This window comes from Pleurotus ostreatus (assembly GCF_014466165.1).
Source record: "Pleurotus ostreatus strain PC9 chromosome Unknown scaffold_6, whole genome shotgun sequence".
NCBI classification, from domain to species: Eukaryota; Fungi; Basidiomycota; class Agaricomycetes; order Agaricales; family Pleurotaceae; genus Pleurotus; species Pleurotus ostreatus.
This window is the reverse complement of record NW_023503161.1, coordinates 2,373,863-2,400,084: the sequence shown is the minus strand read 5'-3', so window position 1 is coordinate 2,400,084 and position 26,222 is coordinate 2,373,863. Positions and strand designations below refer to the sequence as shown.

The window sequence follows — 26,222 nt, the reverse complement described above, 5'->3', positions numbered from 1 at the left end:
GGCGAGGGTGGCCAGCCCTCACAACGTGCTGTGGCTTTACTACATTATATCCACGGAGGCGAGACTGAGATAGGCGAAACACGTAAGACCGTCAGTACATTTAGGACAGATGCGATGACCGGCGTACTACTGTAGGAAATGCTTGATAAAAACGAGGGCACGGGCAGAGTGGCCAATAAGTTAACAATGCAATGCGGGCGAACTGAGAAAGGCAGGAGACACGAGGCTGTCAGCATATGTAGTACAGATGCGATGACCGACATACCACTTGTGACATATGCTAGGCACTGACGAGAGCGATAAGTTAACAATGCGGCTTGGGCGGAACTGAGATAAGGCGGGAGATATAAGGCCGTTAGCGTATGGTACTAATGCGATGACCGACGTACTGCTGTGAGAGATGCTTGATAAAGACGAGGGCACAGGCAGAGTGGCCGTTAAGTTAACAATAAGTTAACAATGCGATTTGGGCGGAACTGAGAAAGATGGGAGATGTAAGGCCGTTAACCTACGTGGTACTGATGCGTTCACCGACGTACAGATGTAGGAGATGTCCGGCATACGCTCGGGGACCGCCTAACTAGCGGGGACGAATGGGCGCCAGCCTGTGTGACATGGAAGCCCAAATTGGTCGACTAGTTGCGAACCGTCACGTACCAGTGGAACAAGAGGGCAAACCCCAACATGATGAACACCCCAAAGATCAATTATCTCTGGAGATCCCCCGCTGCCGTCTCATGCGTGAAGGGATGATAAATGCGAAAAAGTCCGAAGGGAAACCAAAAGACGAGTCAAAAGGCGCAAACAAGAAAATCGCAGGAAACAGCAGGGGGGAAGAACCGGGAAGAGTTTCGCGCCGATAAAAAGACTCGAAGGTACTGTACAGTTGGTTCCCACGAGCCGGCAATATCCGTGTGGACACCAAGCCACAACTACGAAATTATGCAGCTCCCACGCGATCCCCGCCTTACTTTGGCTTTCCTCCACGACTTCATCGGCTTGGCTTCACTGGCACAGCCTTATCTTACCTTCCATCAAAAGCCTTCGACGGCTCCCATCGTTCTCCCGACTGCGATAACAAGCATACTCTCAGGTGCGCTGGAATGCAATGCACACCTGGTGCAAACACTCTGGGGTGTTCTCAAGGACGAAATATGTATGTTCAGTCGGAACATATGTGTGCGTGTGCGACGTACACGCATCATGAGGGTTAGCATCAAACTTAGATAAAATATATAGATTGCAAAATATGGTTGAGATTGAGTTCTGTATGTAGCTAGTACATAGTACAAAATCATACATGGTCAAGAAAACGAGAAAGACAAGAAAGGCTATCGCTATACATTGATTCTGTGTGCGTGCAAGATATCTGGGTATGTATGTATGTTTTGTCGTATAACACTGATTATAAATTGATGATTGCGAGAGGCGTGTCTATGATGGGCTTTTTGATTTGCAGCAAGTGTCGAGGTAGCAAGACGGAGGCGGCTTTGATAAATATATGGCATGAAGAGATGTTTTGAATTGCTCGTTGAGGCGACGGTTGATGATAGTCGGCCATTTCGGATTCGATAATGATGATGATAGATGGTGGAGGGCGAGTTCTAAGTCAAAGAAAGCAGGGAAGAATTTGATCGAGGAGCCGCGTCGACGCTTGTCTCAGTGGCGATGTCTGCCGTACCGGAGGCGAATAGAACTGCCGGGGAAGTGATGGTCAAGAACCCATACGTCGTTAGGCGAGAAGCCAACCCTACTACGACATAGGATTGAACAGCCTAGCTCGCAGTGAGCAGTGGCGTGCGTCGGCGTCGGCGCAGGGCGAAATCGACGGGGAAATGGATAAAACAAACAAAACAAATAATAGAAATACGTCAAACAGTAGAAAAGGAGAAAGGAAGAAATAGAAACAAAGCAAAACATCAAAAACACGTATCAAAAAACATGTAAAACACACGGCGGCGGAGATGTTATGATAGATGTAGGGTCCTGGAGAGTGACCGAGTCCTCGGTACGCAGCAAGAAGCGTGGGCGTGAAATGGAAGGAAAGCAGTATAAAGGAATAATAAGTTGGGTGTGATTAGCGGAGCACGGGGGATGGTAGCAAGCAAGAAAGATAAAGGAAGTAAGAAACATATAAGGGGGCACTAACTAACGGGCACAACAACCAAAACAAGAACGCGAGGGTCGAATAACAATGACAGCTGCGGAATGGGATGTCCGTAGGAAGGTGAAACATGGATATGTTCAAGGTTCGATGCGGGAGATATGGCCGTAAATGATGAATGATGATGTTAAGTGATGGATGGATAAAGCAACGGCAAAACAATACACATAGTTAACCAGGATTGGGATGGATGAGATGGGGATGGGGAGATATCAAGAAACATAAACATCGAGTCCAAAGTCCAAGAAAGGAATGCAGTGATTCGAAGGCGGAGTGAGGCGGAGTGGGATGCAATATCAAACGAGCGAGTAAAACCTCCAAACCACTTTGCATGGAGGAAACATCGGATCCTCAAGCGCGCATGTTACGTTCGAGACCCCATTCTCCAAAACCAGCCAAGGGACACTGCAGATATGTTTATCATAAACATTTTCGCACCTCGTATCGTATCGTGGGCGTAATCGTGTCGTGTCGTGGACTTGCCGAAATTCGGAAATTCGGAAAAACAAACGCCACAAACAGACACCACAAAAGGCGCCACGAAGACGAAGATGAACAAGGCAAAACGGTTGAATGGTTGAGGCATTGAACAGCTGAACAGCAAAAAAGCAGGGCGTGGGGACCAGGAGGAGGTATGATCACTTGCACGGGAGATGGGAACAGATGAAATGCACGGGGTATGAAATTCGAGGACGTATCGCTCCTTGGTTTGGTTCGCAGGTCGCAAGTCGGAAATCGGGATTCGTTCGGAAGGCGAGAAGAGGGGAAGAGAAGGGGGAGGTAGAACAAAGAGACACGTATGATGGAAGAGTGGACAGCGGCGAGCGCTAGCATTGATGCATGCATGATGGGCGGCGCAGCGAAAGGACCCAGTGACCCAAGGCGTACGCGGGTATATCCAAGTTGATCGGGAGGTATGCATAAGCACCGTTCGCCATTCACCATCACCCAACCCAACATAGCATGGCTCCCTCATCCATTATACCTTTATCCCCATACACCGATACTGTCCACTTTCCATCGAAGACGTTCAATCCACCAATCTCAACGTATCTCCCTCAAATATGACTTTACCCTTCTCCTTGAACACAGCGACCGCCTTCACGACTTCCGGAGTATCAAAGTCCTCGTGTTTGTCAGGTGGCATGGCCGCGTTGAGGTAAATCAGGAGAGACGAGATGGTCATATCATCCGAGTTCTCATATGTCGTGCAGAAGAGATGGTCGATAGCGAGGAAGATGAAGTTGCGGCTGCGTAATCATGAGACTTAGAGTCGAGTATAATGAAATAGAAAGTAGAACGATAGAAATGAAAAGTGGGAGATAACTCACCGACCAGGCAAACTATCCAAATCAGCCAACGCAACAGGTTGACCTCCCCATCTCGAATAACCTCCCATACTTCCTCTCCCCGAACCCATCCTCATCATACCTTGACCTTGACCTCCTTGACCTCCTTGCCGACGATTATACTGCTGCCGTTGTTGTTGCTGTTGCTGGTGTTGATGCTGTTGTTGGTGTGCGTAATGCAAAGGCGAATACGTCCTAACGATCTGGTCCTCCGAGTATGGCTCCCCCTCAGCATCGACGTCGTCTTCACCTTCAGCGCCCAACTCGTCAATCATCATCGGCCCACCACCACCATTCATACTCCCATTCCCGTTCCCATTCCCATTCCCATACATCCCTACCCCTCTCGTCCCACCAAGAGGATGTCCCGAAACATGTTTCCCATTTGCGCCTCTCGCAATGCCATTCGCACCAACCCCAACGCCCAACCCATTACTCATCCTTCTCCTCTTCCTCCTTCTCCCATGTTCATCCCCACTCCCTCCTTCCACACCTTCCTCACTCTCCAAATCCAAATCATCCGCATCCCCCTCTCCATCTTCGTCCTCATCTCTACTTCTATCCCCTCCTCCTCCCGTTCCTCCTCGTCCTCCTTGAGATCCATTGGTCATAGGCACGGACGTATCGACGTCCCCGTCCGCATCGACTTCCCCATTGGCATCAGCATCTCCATCAGCATCAAGACCCAACTCCTGCCCCATACCCATATCGTTCCCCATACTCATGCCCATACTGCGGCCCGAAGCTCGAGGACGACGAGCACGCATATTGGCGATAGCAGCCTCCTTCTCCATCCGTCGTTGACTATATCGCAAACGTTAGCAACAGAAAAACCCCCAAAATGAAAAAAAAAAACAATAGAAGCAGAAATAAAAAAAAACGAAGCACTCACTGCCTCGCTATACACTTCTCCCGATGCTGACGCCAAGGGTACGCACAATACGGGCTATGCCGCTTTAGCTGCACCCACTTCTCACACAAGTTACAAAACACGCGATGGGGCTCGACTTTCCTAATAAGTTCATCGGAACGCAGCGTCGAAGCACGTTGTTCGGCATCGCGTCTACGGAATTCATGCGAGGGGGCGGAGGGGTGAGTGGTATCCGTACCATTGGTATGGTTCGCGTTGGAGTGTTGGTGTTGGTGTTGTTGTTGCGAGTTGAGATGGGAAGACGAGTGATGAGAATGAGGATGGTTGGGATTATACGCATATTCATGCGCATTCGAGGTATGGGTAGGATATCCCCAATTAGCGTTCCCAGAAATCGGCGACTCCCCATCCCCATTCTCCTCATTGCAATTTACTGAGAGCGTCGTACGCCTCTGACGTGTCGTCGTGGTAGTAGAGCTCGAAGTGGAGGGAGCAGCAGAGAAGGATGAAAAGCCAGATTGTTGGGTTGAGGGGCGAGAGGAGTGTGAAGATGTTGGACGTTGAGCGGGGTTGGTAGAGTGGGAAGGGTGGGATTGGAGGGGCTGGTGTGGGTATAGGCGGCTAGAGGAATAGGACATGTTAGCATATATTCATTATTTTATTAATCGAAGGAGTTAAGAAAGGATAACGAGAAAAATAGAAAACGAAAACAAACAAAGAAATGAATACTAATGGAAATTAAAGATCATAATCGAACGCATAAGCAGCCGGAATGTACGGTGCACTCTGCACCCATGTCATGAGACACGCAAACCGAATTGGCTCGACTTGCCAGCTACACGCAACACACAGTATGCCAGCGATACCACATCACCAACAAGCCAACACACCAACACGTCATCGGCCCAACAAGCAACTCGCCGCGAGCAACGGCGCCAGCAAGTGTCACCCAGAAGTATGCCATATGTCCAGAAGGGAACCCAGAAGGGCGGAAGACAGGGAAAGTGCAAAGTGAAAGCCGAAGAGAACAGAATCAGAGAACATATGGAAGGGGACATCGAGACAGGTAGAGAGACAGACAGACGGCCTGCACGAAATGCGCAACGTGCGTTCTGAGGGACGGGAAATGGGAGACGGTCTGGTGGACGGTCCACAATCCCCCAAGAATGTGTACCACGAAGTGAAAGTGAAAGCGACAAGTCGAAAGGCGAAGACCCCAAAAAAAACTAAGTCAAAAAAAAAACCCACTTCTCAGCGCGACAGGTCTCCCGATGTCTAATCCAACGAACATACGGCTCTACCGCCAACTCTAGTTCCCGTTCTTCCTCTCTTTCCCCCTCCGGCTCGCCCTTACCGTCCTGTTCAACATCCATCGCATCCTTAGCCCCCTCTTTCGCGTCCTTGCCCTCTTTCGAGTCTTCCTCACCCTCCGCTACTTCGACGTCCATGCCGCCCTCCTCTCGTCCTTCCTCCTCCTTCACTCTCTTCTCCTTCACCCCTTTCTCTCCCCTCTTCCCTACGTTCGCCCGCCCAAAAGCACACCCAACATCAACCCAAACCCCACATATCCCACACAAAACCCCCACCCTCCCCTTCTCCTCGCCCTCACCCTCACTTCCATCCCAACCCCACTTCCTAACATCCCCATCCCCCGAAAACAACCCATCCCTCTCTTCGTTACTCAGCGGAAGACGTAAGTTCAAGTTGGCTAAAGCGCGGGATATCGCTTTTTCGATGGGTGCTGAGTGTGAAGATGATACTGGGGCGGTGGGTGGACATGAACCTGGTAAGATTGCGGCGTCGTTGTCGTTGTCGTCCTGGAGATCTACGTGTCGATCCCGTCCACGCTCTACAACATCCCTAGACATATGAATCTCCGTCCCAACCATCCCATTCCCATTACCTATCGTCCCATTCTCATTCGCATGAACCTTCGACTTCGAACTAGTCGCAGTAGGGGTTGGGCCTCCGGTCAGTGACTTGAGTGAAGAGTTGGTATGCGAGTTGGAGTTGAGGGGAGAGATGAGAGAGGAATGCGCGGCGAGACGGGGTGGATATCCCGTTTGAGGTGGTACGTTCGAGACATTATTGACCGTCAGATGTTGAAGATGTGTCGTCAACCTAAAATCACCCAATAACAATCCAAAAAATAAAAACCCAATTCGCAAAACACACTCACTTCTTACTAAAACAACTCGTCCTATGCTTATCCCACGGAATACTACAATACGTCGAATTCGGTCTTAGCCTAATCCATTTACGGCATAACGCGCAAAGGACTCTGTGTGCTTCGAATACTATGATGTAGGGGTCTGAGTGGAGGTAGGATATGCGTTCGTCTTCTGTGCGTTTTGCGCGGCGGTGTTTTGGGGGTTGGGAGGGGGGAGGGTGGGTGGTGTGGTTGGAAAGGGTAGTGTATGAGGAGGAGGAAAGGTTGTGGGTGGTGTGAGAGGGAGGGGGGTGAGAGGAGTGTACCGACATCGAAGGTAGAGGTAAGGACGGATGAGGCGGTTGCGGCGGTTGATGCGAGTGCGAAGCAAGTGATGGATGTGTCGAAGGGATCGCTGGATGTCCTCCCGTTCCTCCTGATCCTGCTCCTGCTCCTGCTCCTCCTCCAGAGTTGGGTGAATACGTAGGCGATCCTGGAACGTTGGCGTTGGTGTTGGGGATGATACCCCCTCGATGTGATCGACGTTCACGTGGTTGTTCCCTTTCGCGCTCACGTTCGCGTTCGCGGTCTCGGTCTCGACGACCTGCTCGCGAGCACGCAGGGTCCTACCTAATATGACATCAGTTCCCCTTTAGGGCTGCTTGGTCATTGTCTGAGTCTGACGGAGTCTAAACATGCGAACGCGGAGGAGGTCCCAAAGTCACATCAGCCCGACTAGTCGTCTTATCACCTCAGCCCTTTGCACGAGCTTGGTCTGGAATGTAGTATCTTCGCATCATTCATGGTGGCATGTGTCGCCGCCATCCTTGGGAACATCTCGTCTAGTCTTCCACAAACCACTGCCGCACCTGCCCTCTCGGTACAAATACTTCAACGCTCTTTTCGCTCGTCCAGGTTCAGCCGATCCTTCCCCGTCTTGCATCTGCCATCTTCAACTGGGGAACATCGCTTCTACGCCGCATCAACGCCATAATGGGTGACGCATTCTTGGCTCCCATCAGTGGCGGGAATAACGGCGGGAGAAATAATGTCAACACCAGTACGTACCGGTATATCATGCTCACTCTTGGCGTATGGCTGATTTTACTTTGTTACCAAGCCCCGTTGCCTCTCGTTCGCCTCGCACGGCCAAGTCTCCTTCTCATAACTGGAATTCCCTTCCGCATGCGCAAGCAGAATCGCACGCGGGAGTTGGTCGCAGGGTAGACCAGCAGCGTCCACGCCACAGGCCATAACCAAATGTGCGCCTCCGCCTACCATTCCCTCCTGTCCTCCTTCCATAAAACTAGCAGAAAAGTTGTGGTGTAGTGGCGGAGCGCATGGCAGTCTGGCGTAGTTTCTTCTGTATCTACTTTTGAATCTTCATGTCGTTGTACGTCTCTAACTTCTGCCACATATTTCCTGCTTCAAACACGCATATATGGTCTACTACTTTGTACAGAAAACAGTCCGCATGTTTACAATGCCCTTCTACTACTGGCAGAATTTTGCCATAAGCGCGCCGGCATCGAGCTCATCCATGACCGTGGTATTCTCTGAATTTGGCCTGGAAACGTCGCCCCCACTTACCACGTCCATGCCCACGTTCGTCCATTGATGCATGCTTGTCAGACGTGGCAAGCGTTAATATATATAGTTACTCAGTAGGAGTACCACAAGGGAAGCCCGTCGTTTTTGCTTGGAGAAGGTCGGGATCCATGGAGGGAAGGGAGCGTTGGTCGTGGGGCGAGACCTCGGGGATTGAGACACATGTGTACGAACGGCTTGGCGCAACGAGAGTTCGAGGAACGGGTACGCCGCGGTATGTAACATTGGTTTCTAATTTTGATGGCTACATGTTTGAGCTATTGTAACGTTGCACTCCACATTCTGTCCACTCGGCATAGGTTGATGAAGATGGAAAGAGTCGCAGTGCGGCTGGAGTCGAGGTTGAAGTGAGACAAAGTGGTGAGAAGAGGGAGACCTTTGGATCGTCGTGAGAACAGATGCTGGATATAGCAGGCATTTCATGGCGAGAATCGTTGGCTACCATCAAACCTGCCGTCGAAAGGGCGTTAGCCGAGTCTACCAAAAGCGTTGGCATATTGAGCTCGCCGGGGATGGTGCCCCATTCACGAGCAAGAGTAGAGACGTTGAACAGATAAGCTCGACTATCAAAGGTTCATTGCTCGTCGTTGAAGGACTCCGTACGCCCAAGTAATTTTTGAGTCGCGACTACAGAGCTTTGAACGGTCCAGAAGTTGCGCGACCTCATTAATCTCGAACTTGACGAAGACCTAGAGGCCGAGAGGATGCGAGTGAACTGCCGCGAGTCGTGACGCGCCAAGAAATTCAACTCTGGGTCTAGCAGTAATATAGAAATAAAAGCTCGTCGTGGGATCGGTACTTCGTCAAAAAGGTCATAGACGTTGGACGATCCAGAGGTCTCAGATGGCTATGGATGGAAACTAGGATGAAAAAATGCTGCGCGAGGAGAGAGTGGTGTTCGACGAGCAATTGGTGGTGATGGGACAGCCACTGGTGCGTGGGCAGTATTTTTTGCGACACGGAGTCCATCACTGCGGCCTAGAAGCCACTGGCAGTATGGGTTGGAACACGTCTCGCAGATATCGTGGTAGATACTAGCGAATTGAGGTTGCGCACACGATGCGAGAGGTTGCTTTGGCCCTGGTTGGCATCGCGGGCTCCATGATCTCAGTCCCTCGCCATATCCTCCCTTTTCCCTTCCAAATATACCACGCCGTCTAGTCGCGAGTGGTGAGTTTGGCGCGTCTCAGAATCCCAGCCGTGCCAGGAATCTTCACATAATGGTGTGTCCGAGTCTTGGCAGAAACAAGCAGGGAAGAAAATGAATATGCGGATAAGTAGAGTCGACGAAGGGGAGCGTGAGGGTGAAAGATCTCCAAGTGGAGCCGAGGCACAGAATGAAGGGCGGTGCAAGGATATTTGGGAGTTGAGGGGCAAGAACGGCTTGCGCTGAATGCATGTCACATCAGAGTTGGGGAGAGAGCATGTGCGTAGGCGTGGAGGCAGATGTTGACAAGTGAGTGAGGGAGCGATAGCGAGGAATTTCTGGCGGATGAGTGACGATGTGATGTGAGTCGACTGAGAAGAAAGTGTTGAAACTGGGCGTATGTTGCCTCGAGGAAGAGGACTGGAAATGACTGTATCACGGACTGCTGTCCGCCAAGGACAGTCGTAGAGCGTGACCACCAAGTTTTCTGAAAGGAAGTTAGGGGGTAGCAAGATTATGCGTTAATAGACTCGCCAAAGCACCTCCATCACTTCCAGGTATCTTTCCCTATACGTTTCTCGCCGGTAGAATGGCCAAGAATATCGTCACTTGTGGTGTTGAAGTCACAAATTGCGGCGTGTGTTACGTGGTTAGGGAGGATGCAGGAGACATGGATCCTTCATGGATTGGATTGGAAGATGCATCGATGAACGTTTGAGGCGTATACGAGAACCATGCATTCATTACGTTCAGCTTACTCTGAGAACGCAAAGCGCCTGGCTGGATTAATCGTCTCTTTTTTGTTTGCCTTACATCCCGGGCGATGGCACGACCAACTAGGAATTCCCTAGGTATAGGCCGTGTACAGCGAGATGGTCGATTACTGCAACCTTCGTGGACTTTTATTCAATCAAGACCTTCCGTTTTTTTCTCTTCGACTGGCCAACTGTGGAGCTCGCACGATAGACCTGCCATCAATACCACGTACAGGCTAATGCCATAACCTACGAAGGTCATAGTCATTGGGCTCAGCGGGTTGAGAGCGACGAAATATCGCGTGCATCTCACATCTCAAGACCACGTAGCCGCCAGGAAGCCGAGTGGATTTGGCGCTCGAAACCAACTAGTAATGGAGTTTAGCGGAACTGCGACTCCCAAACTCCCAGCTCAAGTGCAATGATATGTAGTTTGCGGTTGAACGCATTTATGTACAGGCATTGGGACTAGTTGAATAGTGTCTGTTATCATCGGAACGTTAGTTGGAAATACATGAGACGTGAGAGCAGGCTTCCCAGCTTACCTGAAGCATCGCCCTTCATCTTTCAGTCTGAGTCACCGTCGTAAGAGACCCACTTGATGATTGACTGACTCGATACGAAGCCTGGCATTCCGGGGTCGGATTCGGTGCTGGAATCCGAGTCCGTGTTGGTGTTGTACATGGCCACGTCGCCATCGTCGACATCGTTATCATCGAAGTCACCGTTGTTGAAACTATCGGACCTGGAATCATTGAAATCAGACAACTCGTCACTATGTGACACACCCGAGCCATGGCAAGCGACTCGGTTTCATCGTCGTGGGCGTTGGGGACAACTGGGTTGCCAGCATTCGGGCCAACGCTTTGCTGGGGCTTGGGCTGCAGCTCCTCATCGTCGTCGATTAATTCATGTTCGTCGTCGTATTGATCAACCATGACTGATGAGAGGGGATCGGTTTCGTGCGCCGTAAACTGGGAAGCTTCTTAGACGATCCAGCTTCACAATTGCAACAACGATGCCTTGGGGACCTGTGTTCCTCGGCGTAGCAACGGTTTGATGGCTCACGGAGGATTCTTGGGTCGAGAAGCACGGTTAGGCTAAATGTAATCAAGAACCTTTTGCGGGCGATGGGCACATGGCATTCAGGAGAAATAGCATCTGGCGTGCAACGCCGGCACGAGCAGCGATTTATAACCCAAGAAGCTATTTATCAAGTACGAACACAAGAGCAAGGTATGGGGAAAGCTACCAAAGAGACTCGTTGAACGTGTCATTCATAGAGACGACATTTTTCTTTGCCAGCTCCTTGGGCTTCTTTTCCGTCTTCAAGAGCTCCGCAATTCGCTTGTCCCTCCCCCCCTTCATCGTCTTTGCCCAGACGAGCTGCATTTTTGGATAGTTCTCACGCACTTTCTGTTCTGCACAATTGGGAGAACGAGGCTCAGAGGGCTTCGTATCTCCATCATGTTAGCCAAGGCACACTTCAAATACCCTGCCGTCGATCGTCAGCTCTGGATTGAAGTTCTTGATTGGAATGCTTACATCCAGAATATTCCTCGTCGGGCGGGTACTGGTCCGAAGCTTCAAGGTAGAAGGTGCCAGAAACCCGAACGTACTTCACGAAACTAGCCATATCAGCCCGCATTAGCTAGCTGTAAAAGGCAGTAGCCTGTACCGCTTCTCAAAATCAGCTTTGAAACAAAGCAAGGCGGAATCAGATACAAACTTACGCGTAAGCAGTACCCAGTGGGTAATAATGGAACGAGTAGATAAACTCAGGATCATTGCCACCGTTGGGAAAGCGGAGCCACGACTCTTTTATATCGGTTATTAAACTGTCGGCATCTTGTCTAAAGTCGCTAAAGGACATTCGCTGGTGTTCAGGGCCTGCGCCTGACGGTAGTTGAAGTAGGCAACATTGGCTTTTAAGCATCTGAGGTCTCAAGCACTCACCTTCAGATACTGGTCCAGCCACTCGGCCCTAAGTCCCATGAGAAAGGTCTCCCGAAACACTGCGCCCTTCTCCGAGTTACATTTGACCACACCTTTCTGCCTAACTTGATGATCTCAATGGCGTGGCCTGCATACTCTGTAGCTACATCCGGACGGCCGTGGAATCCGCCGTGTAAGAACCCTTGCAGGAAGCGAGCCCTGAAGAGGTTCATTCAAGTTTAATAATACCATACAATGGGACCGCAAACTCACCACACACCGACAGAGAGCGGGGCGGACAGTGTTCCAACTCTCACTAATGGAAAAGCTATACTGTTCCACTTTAGAGCATACTTACACCTGTTTTCCCTTCAACGAGGTAGGTTTTTGACGAGTTTACGCTTTGCAAGTTCTTCAATATTTCCATACCCTTGTGAAACTGCTAATCACGCCAGTGAGAATCGAATGGAGGGTTGAGAGTTGGTAGTTCTAACCTCGTGTGCAGCATAGATAACCCACGCCTGCCCAATTGGAAGACGATATTAGCGAGCGGCGTGTACTTGTGGCCCCCTCGACTTACACTAGTGTCCCCTCGACTGTGAGGGTTGTTCACGGCCCGCAACTGGGAAGCACGTTGGTGGCCAGTTCCACCGGGAGTCCTTGCGCTTCGTCCTTGTGCATAGTAACGGTGTGCGCGAACATACCCAAGTTTGGAGGCCTCCAAACTGTCGACGTAGGATTGGTGTTGCTTCGCTTCTGTCGGGCTAAGCAAGACCCCTTGATCAAATGATCTGAGAAGTGACGCAGTTTCGTGCTTACATCCATTGCTGTGGCCACCCGTGCATGAGCTTTGATATATTGAGGATCTGATTGTACGGCATAGGTCGCGTCAATCCTGACGAAATGATTTCGAAACCTAGAACCCACCTTTTTTGCGTCTTCCAAGGCGTCGACAATTTCAACAGAAGTAAAAAAGGGAGCAATGGAACATCATGACAACATACCTTGACTGAGCCAGTCGACATGCTGCGCGATTACAATAGAGAATTGCATTCTGGTCGTCAAGCTGCAGAGCTTGCGTGTATTTGTTCGCAGCTGCCTCGGGAGGTACAGAGCATTGTCTTGTGCCTTCAGCTCGGCTACGCGTGTTTCAAGTTCTTGATTAGAAATATTCGAGATCACTGGCTCGCGAGGCATTCTGGTTGGATGATTTGATACAAATTGTGTGGGTTTCAAGATTCTTATCGCATAGATATTATGGACGTCGAGAAGGGAATCCGAACCATGGCCACGAGGCGAAGTCGAATATGTTCTAAGTAAAATGCAGGCTCCACACGACCATTCAGGTAATGGCCAAAGAAGGAAGTTGTTATTGAAGCGCTGCCCACTTTGAACTTGCGCGTCGAGTCGTGGCCTTAGAAATACCTCCGCTCCCTCTCCCCTTCGCTCTCTGGGTGACCAGGAACTATCAACGGAGCTGCGTGCAATATCAGTGCAAGATAAAGTTGGACCTACTACTTCACAATGGCTACAAGAGAGAACTATCAAACGGGTCACTCAGAGACACGATGCCCTGGTCTAGTAACTCCTTGAGCCTGTCTTCAGTTCTGAAAACCGACTTGATTGCTTCGTCCCTGCCTTGCATAGCCGACGCAGAGTTCCCCCAGATGCGCTGCACCTTTGGATAGGCCTCACGAATCATGCACATGAGGGGTAGCGCCATGGAAAGTGGTTGGCCCAACGACAGTGTGCAATCCAACGAGCACTTCATAAACCCTAACGAGAGATAATCAGGTTTCTATCACCGTACAAAATTTCACTCGAGGGCAATAGCTCACACAAATGATTCTCGTCGTCTTTCATATAGCGTTGAGCAGCTTGAAGGTACAACGCTCCAGCTTCTTGAGTATATTTGCGCCACTCCTAGTAATCATTTCTTTGATTGGCCCTCTTCGCCATCTTCGAGCGACAAAAAGGCTTTTGCACTTTTCATGGAGAGGTGTTGGTGTGACGTAGTAAATAATAGGAAGACGGAGAAGAGCATGGAACTCACGCGTAAGCATGACCCATCGGATATGAGTAGAATGAGAGAATGAAGCCAGGATCGACATTCTGCGGAAGTTGATGCGGGAAGACAGCGTTCAAGTCAGTAATCAGTTTATCAGCCTCCTTCTCAAGCGTCTCCAGAGTGAATTGTCCATTCACTCCATTGTATGCCTGTCCGAGGCAGAAAGTAGAATCAAAACTAGGCAAGAAACAATGTTCCTTGCTTACGGAAAAATACTGTTCCAGCCATCTTCTCCCATCGTTTCTCCTTGAGCTGGAGGACAAGCTTGAGGATCGAAGATGTATTTGGAACGCTTTTGTGATTGTATTGCCGTAACTATCTGTAGTAGTTTCTACGTGGTCGGCCCAGTTGGATTGTGACAAGTGGGACAGAGTATCGCGGGGATTGGGTTCTTTAACACCGCTGCGATGATAAAACAAGGCGCGTTTCACCTGTGAAAAATGGGTGTCAAGTGATGATGGGGATGCAAACTACTCACAGCCTGGATTGCCATGACTAGTGCGCCCGGTTGGCTAATGGAATGTGTCTTGAAGTCATAAGCTTTGAAGATCGTGGGGCCGACGGTGTCATGAATCCCAAGGTCTTCGTCACGCCGGATCATTGAGGCTTCTTCCTCAGCTAACTCTAATCTGATTTTCTTGATAGAGATTGCTGCGCCGCCCTGTCAGGACACAGGGCCTTGTTTAGAAAAAAGGAGATAAATACCTTCAACTTTTGCCTCATATGGATTTGTCACCGCTAACCCAGCTTCCCATTGGCGAACGAGACAGTAGAATTGTTGAACGATTGCTGCTGGCAACGAGTTACTGAAGTCCAGAAAGTTCCCCACATGTTCAGAGCGCATTTCGACAGCTTCTTGGACTCCACGAAGAAGCGTAATATCTATTGAGAAGGAGAATCAGCACGAAGTAGTACTCACGTAACGTTGCCACTTTCCGCCAATTGTAGTCGCCGAAGTGGTCGTCCAGTGTGTCGCGGCGAGAGCAAGGTCCCATCTCTTTCGTGCTGCTTGCTACAGGGTTCATGGCCGCCCAACCTCGTTCAGGCGATTCGCCTGACTGCTGCGGCACGACCATGTTGACGTCTAATCAATCATCAATTAGTTAGTATCACAGGGCCATTGTATGCAGCAGAACGCCCACTCACCTTCCATATTCCTATCTCCTCTTCGTACCTTCCGATTGTGTAGATGTTGGATATTGCGTATGCGTTGTGATTCTTCTGGGGTCTAGGTTGTGGTGTACGGCATACCCCTAGCTGATTCGCTTCGCTGTGCAAGAAATCATCCGGACTTGGCTTGAGTTGAGATCGGAATTGAGCTCTGAGGAGTATTCGGTGGCTTCCAATACTTGTATTCGCCTTCGGAGAGGTAGAAGGCATATTCGAAGTGGGAACATTAGATACCATCGGCGCAGGACAGTGCTGAGACAAACGATACCGAAAAGAATGTGCTCTTGACAAGGAATCGCGAGAAAGCGGGATGAACCTGGGAACTCGAGTTGAGTCTCTCCTTTTCATGACGACGAGAGTTTCGGGGGTGAACCAACCAGATGCGAGTGACTATCCATGAGGGTGGTGTAAGGAGGAAATAGATAGTAAGCAAGATAGTAGGCTGCGTAGTAGAATAAAACAAGTACGCACCTCCAACCACCCAGCGAGCAAAAACGTGGAGGGTTTTGGGAGATTGGACCGTGACGTTCCGTGGAACGCAGTCACTGTCGTTTATCAGGTTTTTCGAGCTGCTCCGTCAGATCAACGATGGGAGTGGGAGTCACACCGTCTGGAACAGTGACCGTGCGCGCTTCCATCCTCTCCTACTTGGGAGCCGTAGTCCGTCCCTTCACCCTAGACAGCGAGCCAAACCAAGCAGGTCGAGCAGGTTTTCGATGAGACGCAGTTGATGCATTAGACGCGCTCGTTGTCGCCTCGTTCGACCTCCCAGCCTCCCAGGACCTCCCAGCTATATTCTATTCGATTACCGACACTGTACCTGAGATAATCGTGACGCACCAGTACCATTACTCCGCTCATTGCCTTCACGGCGACGACGAGCCCTCGTTCAGCGATTGGAGCGACGGTGATGGCGTCAACGAAGGTGTAGATAACTGACTCAAATCTGGCAATTTTGCGACCAGCAGATGCTAAAGGGGCTCCTTGCTCTGGTTGGGCGAAAAATCGGAAACGGCCGATGACGGCTTTATCGTACCACGAGCGTTAAAACGTTAAATGTTAAGTCAAGTTGTCAACCTCACAATCAACCAATTTCCCGCAACTCGTACTTAGGCATCTGGCCCCAAAGAATTGTAAGAATGCAAGACGAAATCTTGGTACGTGCTGTCTCCCTGCTAAAGTCATCAATTCTTCTGAGAACCAAGGTATTCTAGAAGCTCACCGAAGTTGCTACCGAATGGCACTTTGGAAACCAGGAGAAGAGGCAATGGGCTCAAATCCAGTCGACATCCAATCTACAGGCCGACATGGTTACATCCTTGGATCCCATCCTGATTGCTGCCATACTGGGCAAGCACAGCATGAGAACAAGTGGGAAACGTCCTCCCCCGCTCGCCATTGCCAACCCCCAACGGTTGTCAGCAGACCAGTCCGAGACCTTGCGGGCCCTCTTCCAGGGTGCATGTGAGAGCTCCAAGCCCATGTATCGTCTGGAGGACTACCAATCTGCGATGGTGGACTGTGCCCAGAGGATGTCAAGCCACCTGCAAGACTGGGAGATGATCTCAGGGAAAGAGGAACCCCTTGCCAGACAGACTTTGATTTGGTGAGGTTTGAGTAGCACTAAAACAAAAATTGTCCCCTTATCTATCCTGTTTAGGTTGCTCAATGCCTATGGTGTGCTTGTTCAGCCATGGTCTGGGGTGACAATAGGGATTAGGTCCATTGGCGGGCACAAGCAATTTGGCTTGGTAGCTAACCGTGACCTGGTTGCCAACCAATACCTCCAAGAGTTACTAGGAATGGTACCTTGTGATATAGGCACAATTCCTTTCACAGACTTATCTGTGATAACTCCTCACCCTTACACGCTAGAAACCTTCCAACCTGGAGAAAGGCGGCCATACTTTGGGCCAATGAGGTTTGCCAACCACCACTGTACCAGGGACAATGCAATGGTAGGTTCTGTCCCCCTTTACTGATGTGCTCTCCGTTGACTGTCTGCCTCTTTCTTAGTGGTGTGCAGTCCAAGATACATGGGCATTTGTCCTCTATATCACAAAGGATATCAAAAAGGGGGAAGAAATACTGGTGAACTATGGTGAAGATTACTGGGAGGGGGAATGTCAGTGTGACCATTGTGTTCCTTCGGACATCCCTCCTGGAGATCCATCCCCAGTGCCACTAGAGAATACCAACCAGCAAACCAGGGGGGAAGATGGCAAGAGAGAGAAGAAGCGTCTTAGGCAAAAGGACCGTAGGGCAAACAAGAAGGCTATATTAGCAGTGGAAAGAGCCTCTAGGACAACCTGAGGAAGGATAGAAGGTGTTGCACTGCAAATTAGATACACCGAAAGTCTGAACTAAAATCAATGCATGACAAGGAATATATGTATATATCCATTCTTTTTGCTCAATATTCTCTAAGTTTGTGAGATTTCATGCACTTGTGCCTGTTGAATATTGTATGCATTCACTTCGTTGTATACTGGTGTGCTCCCTCACTGTCCGCTAAACCACTAGGTACCATTCTCATGGGGTGGGTGGGGAGTGAGATGCGAGCGGGCGAGGGCGTCGTTTGAGTCTGCGTCTCTTTGCCAGCGACATACGCTGCTAACTGGCGATGGGAGTGTTGGGTTAGCAAACACACGGCGAGTCCATCGCTAGCCAAATACGGCTATCCGTTAGCCGAAACGGGTAATGCAAGTTGGCCATGCGTCAACTTGCACCGTTTCCGTTTCATGTCTCTTATCACGCCTTTTACTACTTACATCTGATTCACTGCCCACGCGCACGCATGCGCGAGTCGCAACCATTATATATATGTGCTCCTTTACTTTTCGGCACCTCAGTCATTGTACCCCCACAATACTGAGGTGAGCCCTTTTTGTCTTTACCTATCTTTACTTAACGCGTACTCACTCGTACTCGTAGTTTACTATTTCTACAGGTACATGAATATAGAGTCATTGTACCCCCACAATACTGAGTTTACTATTTCTACAGGGAGCGGGACAAGTGAGTGAGTGAGTGAGTGAGTGAGTGAAGGCCAGAGGTCGGTGTCTCATCCCTGTTCTCCTTCGTTTCGTGTCCATTCATCGTTGCACGCACATACATATCCCGGGTGGCCGAATGAGCAATGTTTTCGAGCTATCTTCGTGTTTCTTTCTTGTCCATCCATTCTTTGAGGTCCACCTACCCCCTCTCATTTTCGTTGTAATTGTCGATCGCCTCCGTATTTCCCATCCCTCAGTCATGCTCTCTTGCTTTCTTCATTTTCCGCGTGCAATGTATTTTACATGTGTCTGCTGTCCTTGTGATGCGTGTGTTATGCGGTTCTTCTATTTGTTGCGCGTAGTCGCAACTTGCCGACGTCTCCATTATGATTCATTGGTGTTCTTGGAAGGAGGCCAGGCCACGGGGAATGTGGACGCGTAGCCAGTCCCCTAAGGCTAGTATCCCCCCACGCACTGCAGCGAAAAGGTCGTTGTCTGGTGGGCCTAATAAGGCAAGTCATGCCGGCGCCTACCATGTCAGCCCCTCGCCCGTAACTTACCGGACTTGTATCTGGATGTCGTACTACACCAGACATGGTGAACAAGGTAAACTTACGGCCAACATGTTCTATGTCTGCTAATCAACTGACCGTTCTGATCGCTAGCTAATTAGTCTCTAGTACGGTCTGGCGGCGCGAGACCAGAATAACCAATGGCCAGAATGTTGGCCACGTCTCGGTCCGCGCCAGATTGTGTTCCGCATGTTGGTTGTCGCCTGACAGTGGCCTAACCAATCATCCATCTGTCTGATGGACATCAGATCAGGTGTGTTGACCAAACGTTCACACACCCGGACATTTCCGACAAACAGCCGCAACCTTCACTCTCTCCCTCCCACCGTTCGCACTTCAACCTTTACCTCTGCGACGGAAGATGGACAAAACAAGACGGTGAGTTTATCTGACCCCGAGTCAGGGCGTACCATATGTATTAACCTTACTTTTATGTATAGTCATCACTCGACGATAGTTCAAGGAGAAACGCTACAGAAGGTCGCTTTGAGCATTCTACAGCTCTGTCAAATATGTCAAGTAGCCTAGTATTCGCAAATAGAGTGCTACTTTACAACACGGAGTGAAGGTCCGAATATTAAACATCGAAAAAAACCTTGTTTTACAGCGAAGGGCTTATAAGTCGCAAGTTTGCACCCCTGTTCAGACAGACTAACAGAAAGCAGCAGTGCCTACAAACCAGCAACGAGCGAAGGTATGCAATCATCGTCTTATGCCTATATCCATATGCCAACACTCTATTACCAGACCATGCATTGCTCCTACTGTGGCGAGACTAATCCTCGCTGGAAGTCTGGCCGAAGTCTCAGCAGACATCAGGCAGCTTGCTCGCGAAAATACCTACGGGCGAATTTACCCCCCCTTCCTCCAGAGCTTGAGGCACCTGAGCCTGCGCCAATGCTGCAAGATTTTGTAAGCGGCTTCATCTATTTGCGTGTCGATGTTTTAACAATTTCTGATAGGACATGTTAGAGCCTGCGCCGGTAATGGATCTAGGCGTCCCTGAAGTAGAGATTGAGCCTCCTGAAGCCCCGAGCGGACGAACGTTTCGACGCAAGCGGATGACCTGGAAGAAGCGAGAGGCCATGCTTGATTTACCGCCAAGAATTCAACCGGCTCCGCCTGGCGAACGTGAGCCAGCAATCAACAACACGGTTCCACCCTCACAAGCAATCCGTACCCCTCCTAACGCAATGGGAATGTACCGCATTTATCCCCAGAGACCGACGCATAATTCTGATGAATCAGTATCTCTCGACGATCTAGCTGATGCAAACTGCAACACCGACATTACCGATACAGCTGAGCGAACAGGTCAAGAAACTGATTTCGACGACATGGGAAATCGGGGGGGTCAAACTCCCTGGTCACCATTTTTAAGTTCGACTATCGCCAGGCTGCTCTGCTGGTTCCACAGCGGCTCAACCCAGAAATCTGTCGCCGAGCTTGACTCACTCGTGAAGAATGTATTACTCAAGGATGATTTCGACACTGCCAGCCTCAAGGGATTCAGTACATCCAAAGAGCACATGCGGGTCGACAATGCCCTCAAGGTCAATAACAAGGTATCTCAACTATTCCCCGGTACAAGCGGGTGGGAGCAGCGGAGCGTCGTTATTTCGCTTCCTGCACCAAAAGTAAAGAAATCCGAGGCTCAAGCTCCCACCTTTGAAATCAAGGACATCAATATTCGACCGTTACTCTCTGTCATGCAAGATGCATTCCAAGGACCTGAATTCGCGAGCCTCCACCTTACTCCCTTCGAAGAATGCTGGAACCCGCTGGCCAACCACAACAAGCAACAGCCTGACCTCGATTTACTCACACGCGAGCCGTTTTCGACTCTACCGCGAGGCCACGAACGAACATATAGTGAGATTTACACCTCACAGGCAATGATGGATGCCCATCGCAATCTTCCTGTTCACCCCACGCTCGAGACGGTGGTTGTTGCTTACATGTTCTGGAGCGATGCTACACATCTCGCAACCTTCGGGACAGCTTCACTATGGCCACTCTACACCTTCTTCGGCAATTGCTCAAAATACCTCCGCCTGAAGCCAACTAGCAACCACTGTCATCATCAGGCCTATATTCCTTCGGTATGTTCTTCCCTACATCAGTAATCAATTGTCGCTCTGACATGCGATCAATGCAGCTTCCGGACTCCTTAAACGACCAATATCGCGAACTATATGGCCACGCGCCTCGCCCCGCATACCTCACACACCTTAAACGTGAATTGATGCAGGCAGTCTGGCGGCTCTTGTTGACTGCTGAATTCGTCCACGCGTTTGTTCATGGTCTTGCTATCAGGTGCTTCGACGGCATCGTGCGGCTGTTGTTTCCTCGCTTCTTTACCTACAGTGCCGACTACCCTGAGAAGTCAGTAACCATTCAGTATTGCCTTATGCTCATTCTGATTTTTATATTTATTCAGAGTCCTCTTGGCAACAATTAGGTATCTCGGTGGCTGTCCCTGTCCTCGCTGCCTTATTGCAAAGGCCAAGATTCGGAATCTAGGCATGAAGCATGACATGTTGGCTCGTGAAAGGCTCAACCGAATTCGCATCGACTCAAACAGTATTCAAAACAGAATTGAAACGGCACGTAAACACCTTTTTGCTTTCGGGGCACTCGTAAACGGGACCAAAGTTGATGGCCAGTTGAAGAAGGATTCCCTTGTACCGACACGGGTGAGTTCATACATGTATGAGGATTCACTCGGTAATACTGATACTTTGTAAGCAGAACGCCTTTTCTATTCTTCAACCTCATGGCCTCAACTTCTATGCCTTGTTCGTTCCGGATTTGCTGCATGAATTTGAGCTTGGGGTATGGAAAGCTGTATTTATCCACCTCATTCGGATATTGCACGTATTAGGTCCCGATTCCGTTGCAGCTCTAAACGAGAGGTATCGGAAGGTACCGACATTTGGACGAGATGTGGTCCGCCGATTTCACGCCGATGCAGCAGCCATGAAGAAGCTTGCAGCACGAGATTACGAAGACCTTCTGCAGGTCTGTTGTACATTCCTTTACTTACTACTTTGCTTACACCCCGAGATTAGTGTGCGATTCCTGTGTTTGAGGGGCTTCTCCCAGAGCCACACAATCAAATTGTCCTCGACCTCCTGTTTGCCTTAGCTATGTGGCATGCTCTAGCCAAACTCCGCCTTCATACCGACTCTACACTAGGCCTTCTACAGGCAAGTACTGGAGATATTGGAGCCCTTCTTCGCAAGTTTTCCGAGATGGTCTGCCCATCTTACAGTACGAAAGACCTACCACGTGAGGCCGAAGCTCGAGTGCGAAAGGCGCGAAAGGCGGACTCCACTGGTACAAGCACAACAGAAGCATCTGTCGTGACCACTAAGCTACGGTCGTTTAACATGAATACATACAAGATGCACGCACTTGGCGACTATGCCACGACTATACGACGGCTGGGAACATCTGAGTCTTGGTCGACGCAAGTGGTACGTCAGAATGTTAGCTATATATTCCCATTGTTCATCGATCTCTTCTCAGGGAGAATTAGAACATCGCCGTGTTAAACGGCTGTATGGGCGCACTAACAAGAATAAATATGAAGAGCAGATTGCAAAGCAAGAACAGCGTCAACGTACTCTTCGAGAAGTCAGGCGCCGCCTTAAGGATGCTGATAATGCCAATGTCAATCCCCCGGCTGAGATCCCATTGAAGAAGAAGTCGCTCAAGCAATCCCTCAACGATCACTACTATATCTCATCATCTGGCCAAACATCGGTCACGATTAGCGAGTACCTAACCGCGCATCAAAATGACACGGCGTTTACAGTAGGTCACCTACCTTGACGACTTCACTGCCTAACCTCCCAACAAAGGATTTCATTCCAAAACTCAAGGCTCACCTTCTTGGACGTCTCCTCAATGACACTGGAGATGATGAGCAATACTCAATGGACGACCTTCTCAAGGTTGTGATTGCTAATGACCGATTGTACTTGCGCAAGGTGCTCCATGTGAACTATACAAGCTACGATGGACGCCGATGCCGTGATTCATTGAACCCCGGGAAAAACTCGGACTTTATTACTGCTTCAAACGAGGACGACGGCGCAGCAGATCAGCACCCATTGTGGTATGGCCGGCTTGTGCAAATATTCCATGCCACTGTTCATCATCCACGCCTACGTGAACCACAAGAAGTCGACTTCCTCTGGGTTCGATGGTTTGGACGCGACTTGTCATTTCGGGCGGGCTTTTCCAAACGGCGCCTTTATCGTATTGGATTCGTTGCTCTGGACGATGATGCGGCATTCACATTTGTGAATCCAGTGGACATCATCAGAGCTGTTCACATTCTCCCTGCCTTTCACTACGGTTTGACACAGGTTGATGAAATATCGCCTGTAGCGGATGCCACTGAAACGAAGAATCAAGGAAAGTGGCAGTTCTTCTATGTCGGAATGTAAGTCAAACAGCACATCTTAAACTCAAAACTTGAAACTTAGCCGTGTTACAGGTTCTCCGATCGTGATACGGTGATGCGTTACATTGGCGGTGCCGTGGGACATCAGTCAGCACAGACAGCACAAGATGATTCTGTCGAAATTCTAAGTGATGACTCGGATTCCGAGTTAGACGTTGAGGTCAATGACGAGGTGTTAGAGGAGGACTTGGAAGATAACAAGGACGAGGATGTTGAGTTATCGGAGGCTGAGGACGAAGATGATTTAGATCAATGGCTGTCCGAAGAAGAAGAAGAAGATTCTCTTGAGGATGCAGCGAGTGAGCAATCGGAGGACCTACAAGTAGAAATTTGGTAAAATATATGTATACCGCCTCGTTGAACGACAGAACCCTTATTTGGATGTGAATACAAACAAAGCCAAAGCAATTGTAATGAGATTTGTTCAGCGCTTAAACGTGTTCACACTCACTCTTACCACACTCATGGCCGCAAAGCGTACTCACGACCTCATCAATGAGGCCCTCGAACACATTGGGCCCCGAACCTCAAAGAAGCAAAGGATGCAGCGTGTACGGTAAGAATTGGGATCTCTTTCGATTGCATTAGCATGTTAACCTTCAGCCTAGCAATGAGGCTCGCATCGCCCTGGAAAACATTGAAGATCAAGGGAAGATTATCCCGCGTCTTGTTGATCTTTACAGGCACCCTCGAGAACTACTTTGTCAGGGGTATGAACTGCATCTTGCAGAACAAGAGCCGCCTGTAGTCACTGGAGGCGCACCACTTGCTGCCGAGTAAGTCAATATATGCGCATACAACCACTCCACAATTGCTGATTTCTCAAGGGTCGTGAGGGAGAATGAGCATCTCCTCCATTCGTATAAGAAAATAGTCCAACGGCTGCCACTGTTGCCGAAGATTATTGTGGAGTATCGTAACCTCGACTGGGATAAATGGCTAGATATGGTCAGCTTGGTGAGTACTGTGTATACGCTTGTATTCAACAGAATTCACCTGCGTGCATGCATTAGATCGCCCACGCAACCAGTCAGACACGGTCCAATGACTCGTCTGGCCTTCGTGACAAGCTTGAATATTTCACCACTGATCCAAAGGAAGTTGTACCACGAGAACTTAGCACGAAGCTAGCGCGTGGATGGAACCATCGTTGGACGGCAAAGTTACTGTGCCCACAACGATATATTAGCAAATTTCTCAAGGATCCCTGGTGAGCTCGGATGATGTTCTCCAAATATCTACTAACAACGGCATCCAGCACACTCATGCTCAAGGCCCAAAAAGGATCAAGCAAGATGCAACACCACACCGACTGGCCTGCATTCCTCTATGATGCTACAGAGTATGACAAGACCAACCCAGAGTCTGGGTTATTCAAGAACCAGCCACTCGTCCTTGTATGTACGGCCCCTGCCTGTAGCTGATGTGCTCACTCCTTCCGATGTCTCTTTAGATCCTTCGGCATATCCTGATCGGCCCAAGTGCTGTGAAGTCAAACACACGGTCTACCTTACCCCGACACTGCAATGCTAGCATCCTCGGTATTTCGGACATCAACGGACATCTTGTTGCTTACGCAGCTTGCCAGGTGCGTATGAAAATGACATTTGGCACTGCTAACCTCTCTATCTCTGGGACAGGCTCGCTTCATGCTCAACGCGCAGACGGAGTGGACACGAATGGACGGCAAGTTCGATAGCTCTGCCTTCTACGATCGGATCACCCATTACTTCAAGACTGGTGCCGAACAAGATGACATCAATGTAAACGAGCTACTTAAGTGGTATAGAAAGTAAGTGCCCGATTTCTGTTTCTTCCTCAAACTGACAACTTTGCTAGCGAGGTATTCAATAACTCGGGCCTTTCGGGAGACGACGAAGACTCGGACAGCGACAGTGACAGCGATAAAGATGGCTCGGACGGCGAGGATGAAGATACTCTAATCCAACGACAACGTGAGCTCCGACGAACGCAACGTGCCAGTGCTGGAGAGGCTACCATGGGTGCTGCGGCCAATGCTGGACCGCCAACTGGACATGGAAACTAACAACGGCAACCGAGGGGCTGGCCCTGGAACTGTAGGTAGCACTGGAGCGACCGCTTCTGGAACAACACGCAACACTGGATCCTCAGGCGCCGCTGGACCCGCAACCTAGGACTCTCAAATGACGACTGACATTCGATGACTCCGATACTCACATCTCTCAAACTTCCCGACCCCTGCTTGCTCTTTCAAATCACTCTGCATGAAACGGCTGCTCGATGCTCTAGATGCTTCTCTATTTGCTCGCCCTCTTGACATGTGCTACTGATAACCAACACTTGTAACAGTAATAGAAGTAAAATATCATTCGCATCATTACATTCTGGCTCTTCTGACTGAGAACAAGCCTGGGAGCTGAGTGATTAGTAAAGCAAAGCTGCTCCATATGACGAGCCTGTAGTACCATATCAGACACCCAACAGGCTGGAAGGGCTCTTGTAGACTACGTCATCTTGCCAAGCATCATCAAGTGGGCGAGCATGTTTAGGCTCACCAGATAGGTCACACCCGCCAGACCGTTGTGCCTCACCAGCGTGATGAGTTTTGTAAGTTGAACCACCATGGTATATCTCGTCAGCCTGGTGGAGCTGTTAATGTCTGGCCATTTTCATTATCGCCGGATCCCGACCGTATCGACGCTGTGAAATGATGGTTTGCCCGGCAATGGATTCCGGGCCTAATACTGGTTGGAGACGCCTAATATGCCCTTCTCCAGGCCATTCTCTTTTTGCTGATGCCGACGATCTCACACATATGGCGCCCCAGCCACTGCTATGTCGCTGTGATTGCAATAAATGCCGCAAGCATCCTGCAGGATTTCAATGGCAGACAAACGACTGAGAATAAACGAATAACACTGTTCCGACCTGTCAAGGCCGAGAACCGGTCCTTCAGTCTACGCCCGTGTTGCCTCGACCATA

The 26,222-nt window shown here is 49.8% G+C and overlaps 7 protein-coding genes across 7 annotated transcripts; 3 read left to right on the top strand and 4 right to left on the bottom strand.

Annotated features, from left to right (window-relative positions):
• Nucleotides 1-3,194: 3,194 nt before the first annotated feature.
• Nucleotides 3,195-6,865, bottom strand: PC9H_008977 (uncharacterized protein; the record flags this gene model as incomplete). Its single annotated transcript, XM_036778484.1, has 5 exons — nucleotides 3,195-3,414; nucleotides 3,496-4,317; nucleotides 4,406-5,005; nucleotides 5,678-6,505; nucleotides 6,564-6,865. 5 exons carry the CDS (start codon nucleotides 6,863-6,865, stop codon nucleotides 3,195-3,197), a joined length of 2,772 nt encoding a protein of 923 aa, XP_036629912.1.
• Nucleotides 6,866-10,610: 3,745 nt separating this feature from the next.
• PC9H_008976 (uncharacterized protein) lies at nucleotides 10,611-10,981 on the bottom strand (the record flags this gene model as incomplete). Its single annotated transcript, XM_036778483.1, has 2 exons — nucleotides 10,611-10,788; nucleotides 10,851-10,981. The coding sequence occupies 2 exons, from the start codon at nucleotides 10,979-10,981 to the stop codon at nucleotides 10,611-10,613; spliced, it is 309 nt and encodes a 102-aa protein (XP_036629911.1).
• A 310-nt stretch (nucleotides 10,982-11,291) lies between these two features.
• On the bottom strand, nucleotides 11,292-13,175 carry PC9H_008975 (uncharacterized protein; the record flags this gene model as incomplete). Its single annotated transcript, XM_036778482.1, has 12 exons — nucleotides 11,292-11,429; nucleotides 11,483-11,538; nucleotides 11,589-11,671; nucleotides 11,777-11,939; nucleotides 12,000-12,027; nucleotides 12,080-12,197; nucleotides 12,252-12,294; nucleotides 12,339-12,420; nucleotides 12,473-12,499; nucleotides 12,559-12,742; nucleotides 12,798-12,894; nucleotides 12,983-13,175. The coding sequence occupies 12 exons, from the start codon at nucleotides 13,173-13,175 to the stop codon at nucleotides 11,292-11,294; spliced, it is 1,212 nt and encodes a 403-aa protein (XP_036629910.1).
• A 733-nt stretch (nucleotides 13,176-13,908) lies between these two features.
• PC9H_008974 (uncharacterized protein) lies at nucleotides 13,909-15,453 on the bottom strand (the record flags this gene model as incomplete). Its single annotated transcript, XM_036778481.1, has 7 exons — nucleotides 13,909-13,963; nucleotides 14,032-14,195; nucleotides 14,253-14,477; nucleotides 14,525-14,697; nucleotides 14,752-14,928; nucleotides 14,966-15,130; nucleotides 15,189-15,453. The coding sequence occupies 7 exons, from the start codon at nucleotides 15,451-15,453 to the stop codon at nucleotides 13,909-13,911; spliced, it is 1,224 nt and encodes a 407-aa protein (XP_036629909.1).
• Nucleotides 15,454-16,355: 902 nt separating this feature from the next.
• PC9H_008973 (uncharacterized protein) lies at nucleotides 16,356-17,529 on the top strand (the record flags this gene model as incomplete). Its single annotated transcript, XM_036778480.1, has 5 exons — nucleotides 16,356-16,373; nucleotides 16,431-16,822; nucleotides 16,877-17,174; nucleotides 17,233-17,341; nucleotides 17,396-17,529. 5 exons carry the CDS (start codon nucleotides 16,356-16,358, stop codon nucleotides 17,527-17,529), a joined length of 951 nt encoding a protein of 316 aa, XP_036629908.1.
• A 2,005-nt stretch (nucleotides 17,530-19,534) lies between these two features.
• PC9H_008972 (uncharacterized protein) lies at nucleotides 19,535-23,595 on the top strand (the record flags this gene model as incomplete). The annotated part of the gene is made up of 9 exons (XM_036778479.1): nucleotides 19,535-19,696; nucleotides 19,747-20,886; nucleotides 20,943-21,169; nucleotides 21,225-21,480; nucleotides 21,536-21,805; nucleotides 21,856-22,263; nucleotides 22,316-22,603; nucleotides 22,651-23,237; nucleotides 23,292-23,595. The coding sequence occupies 9 exons, from the start codon at nucleotides 19,535-19,537 to the stop codon at nucleotides 23,593-23,595; spliced, it is 3,642 nt and encodes a 1,213-aa protein (XP_036629907.1).
• Nucleotides 23,596-23,722: 127 nt separating this feature from the next.
• Nucleotides 23,723-25,305, top strand: PC9H_008971 (uncharacterized protein; the record flags this gene model as incomplete). Its single annotated transcript, XM_036778478.1, has 8 exons — nucleotides 23,723-23,814; nucleotides 23,867-24,034; nucleotides 24,086-24,215; nucleotides 24,272-24,468; nucleotides 24,517-24,655; nucleotides 24,712-24,846; nucleotides 24,899-25,050; nucleotides 25,098-25,305. The coding sequence occupies 8 exons, from the start codon at nucleotides 23,723-23,725 to the stop codon at nucleotides 25,303-25,305; spliced, it is 1,221 nt and encodes a 406-aa protein (XP_036629906.1).
• Nucleotides 25,306-26,222: the final 917 nt, after the last annotated feature.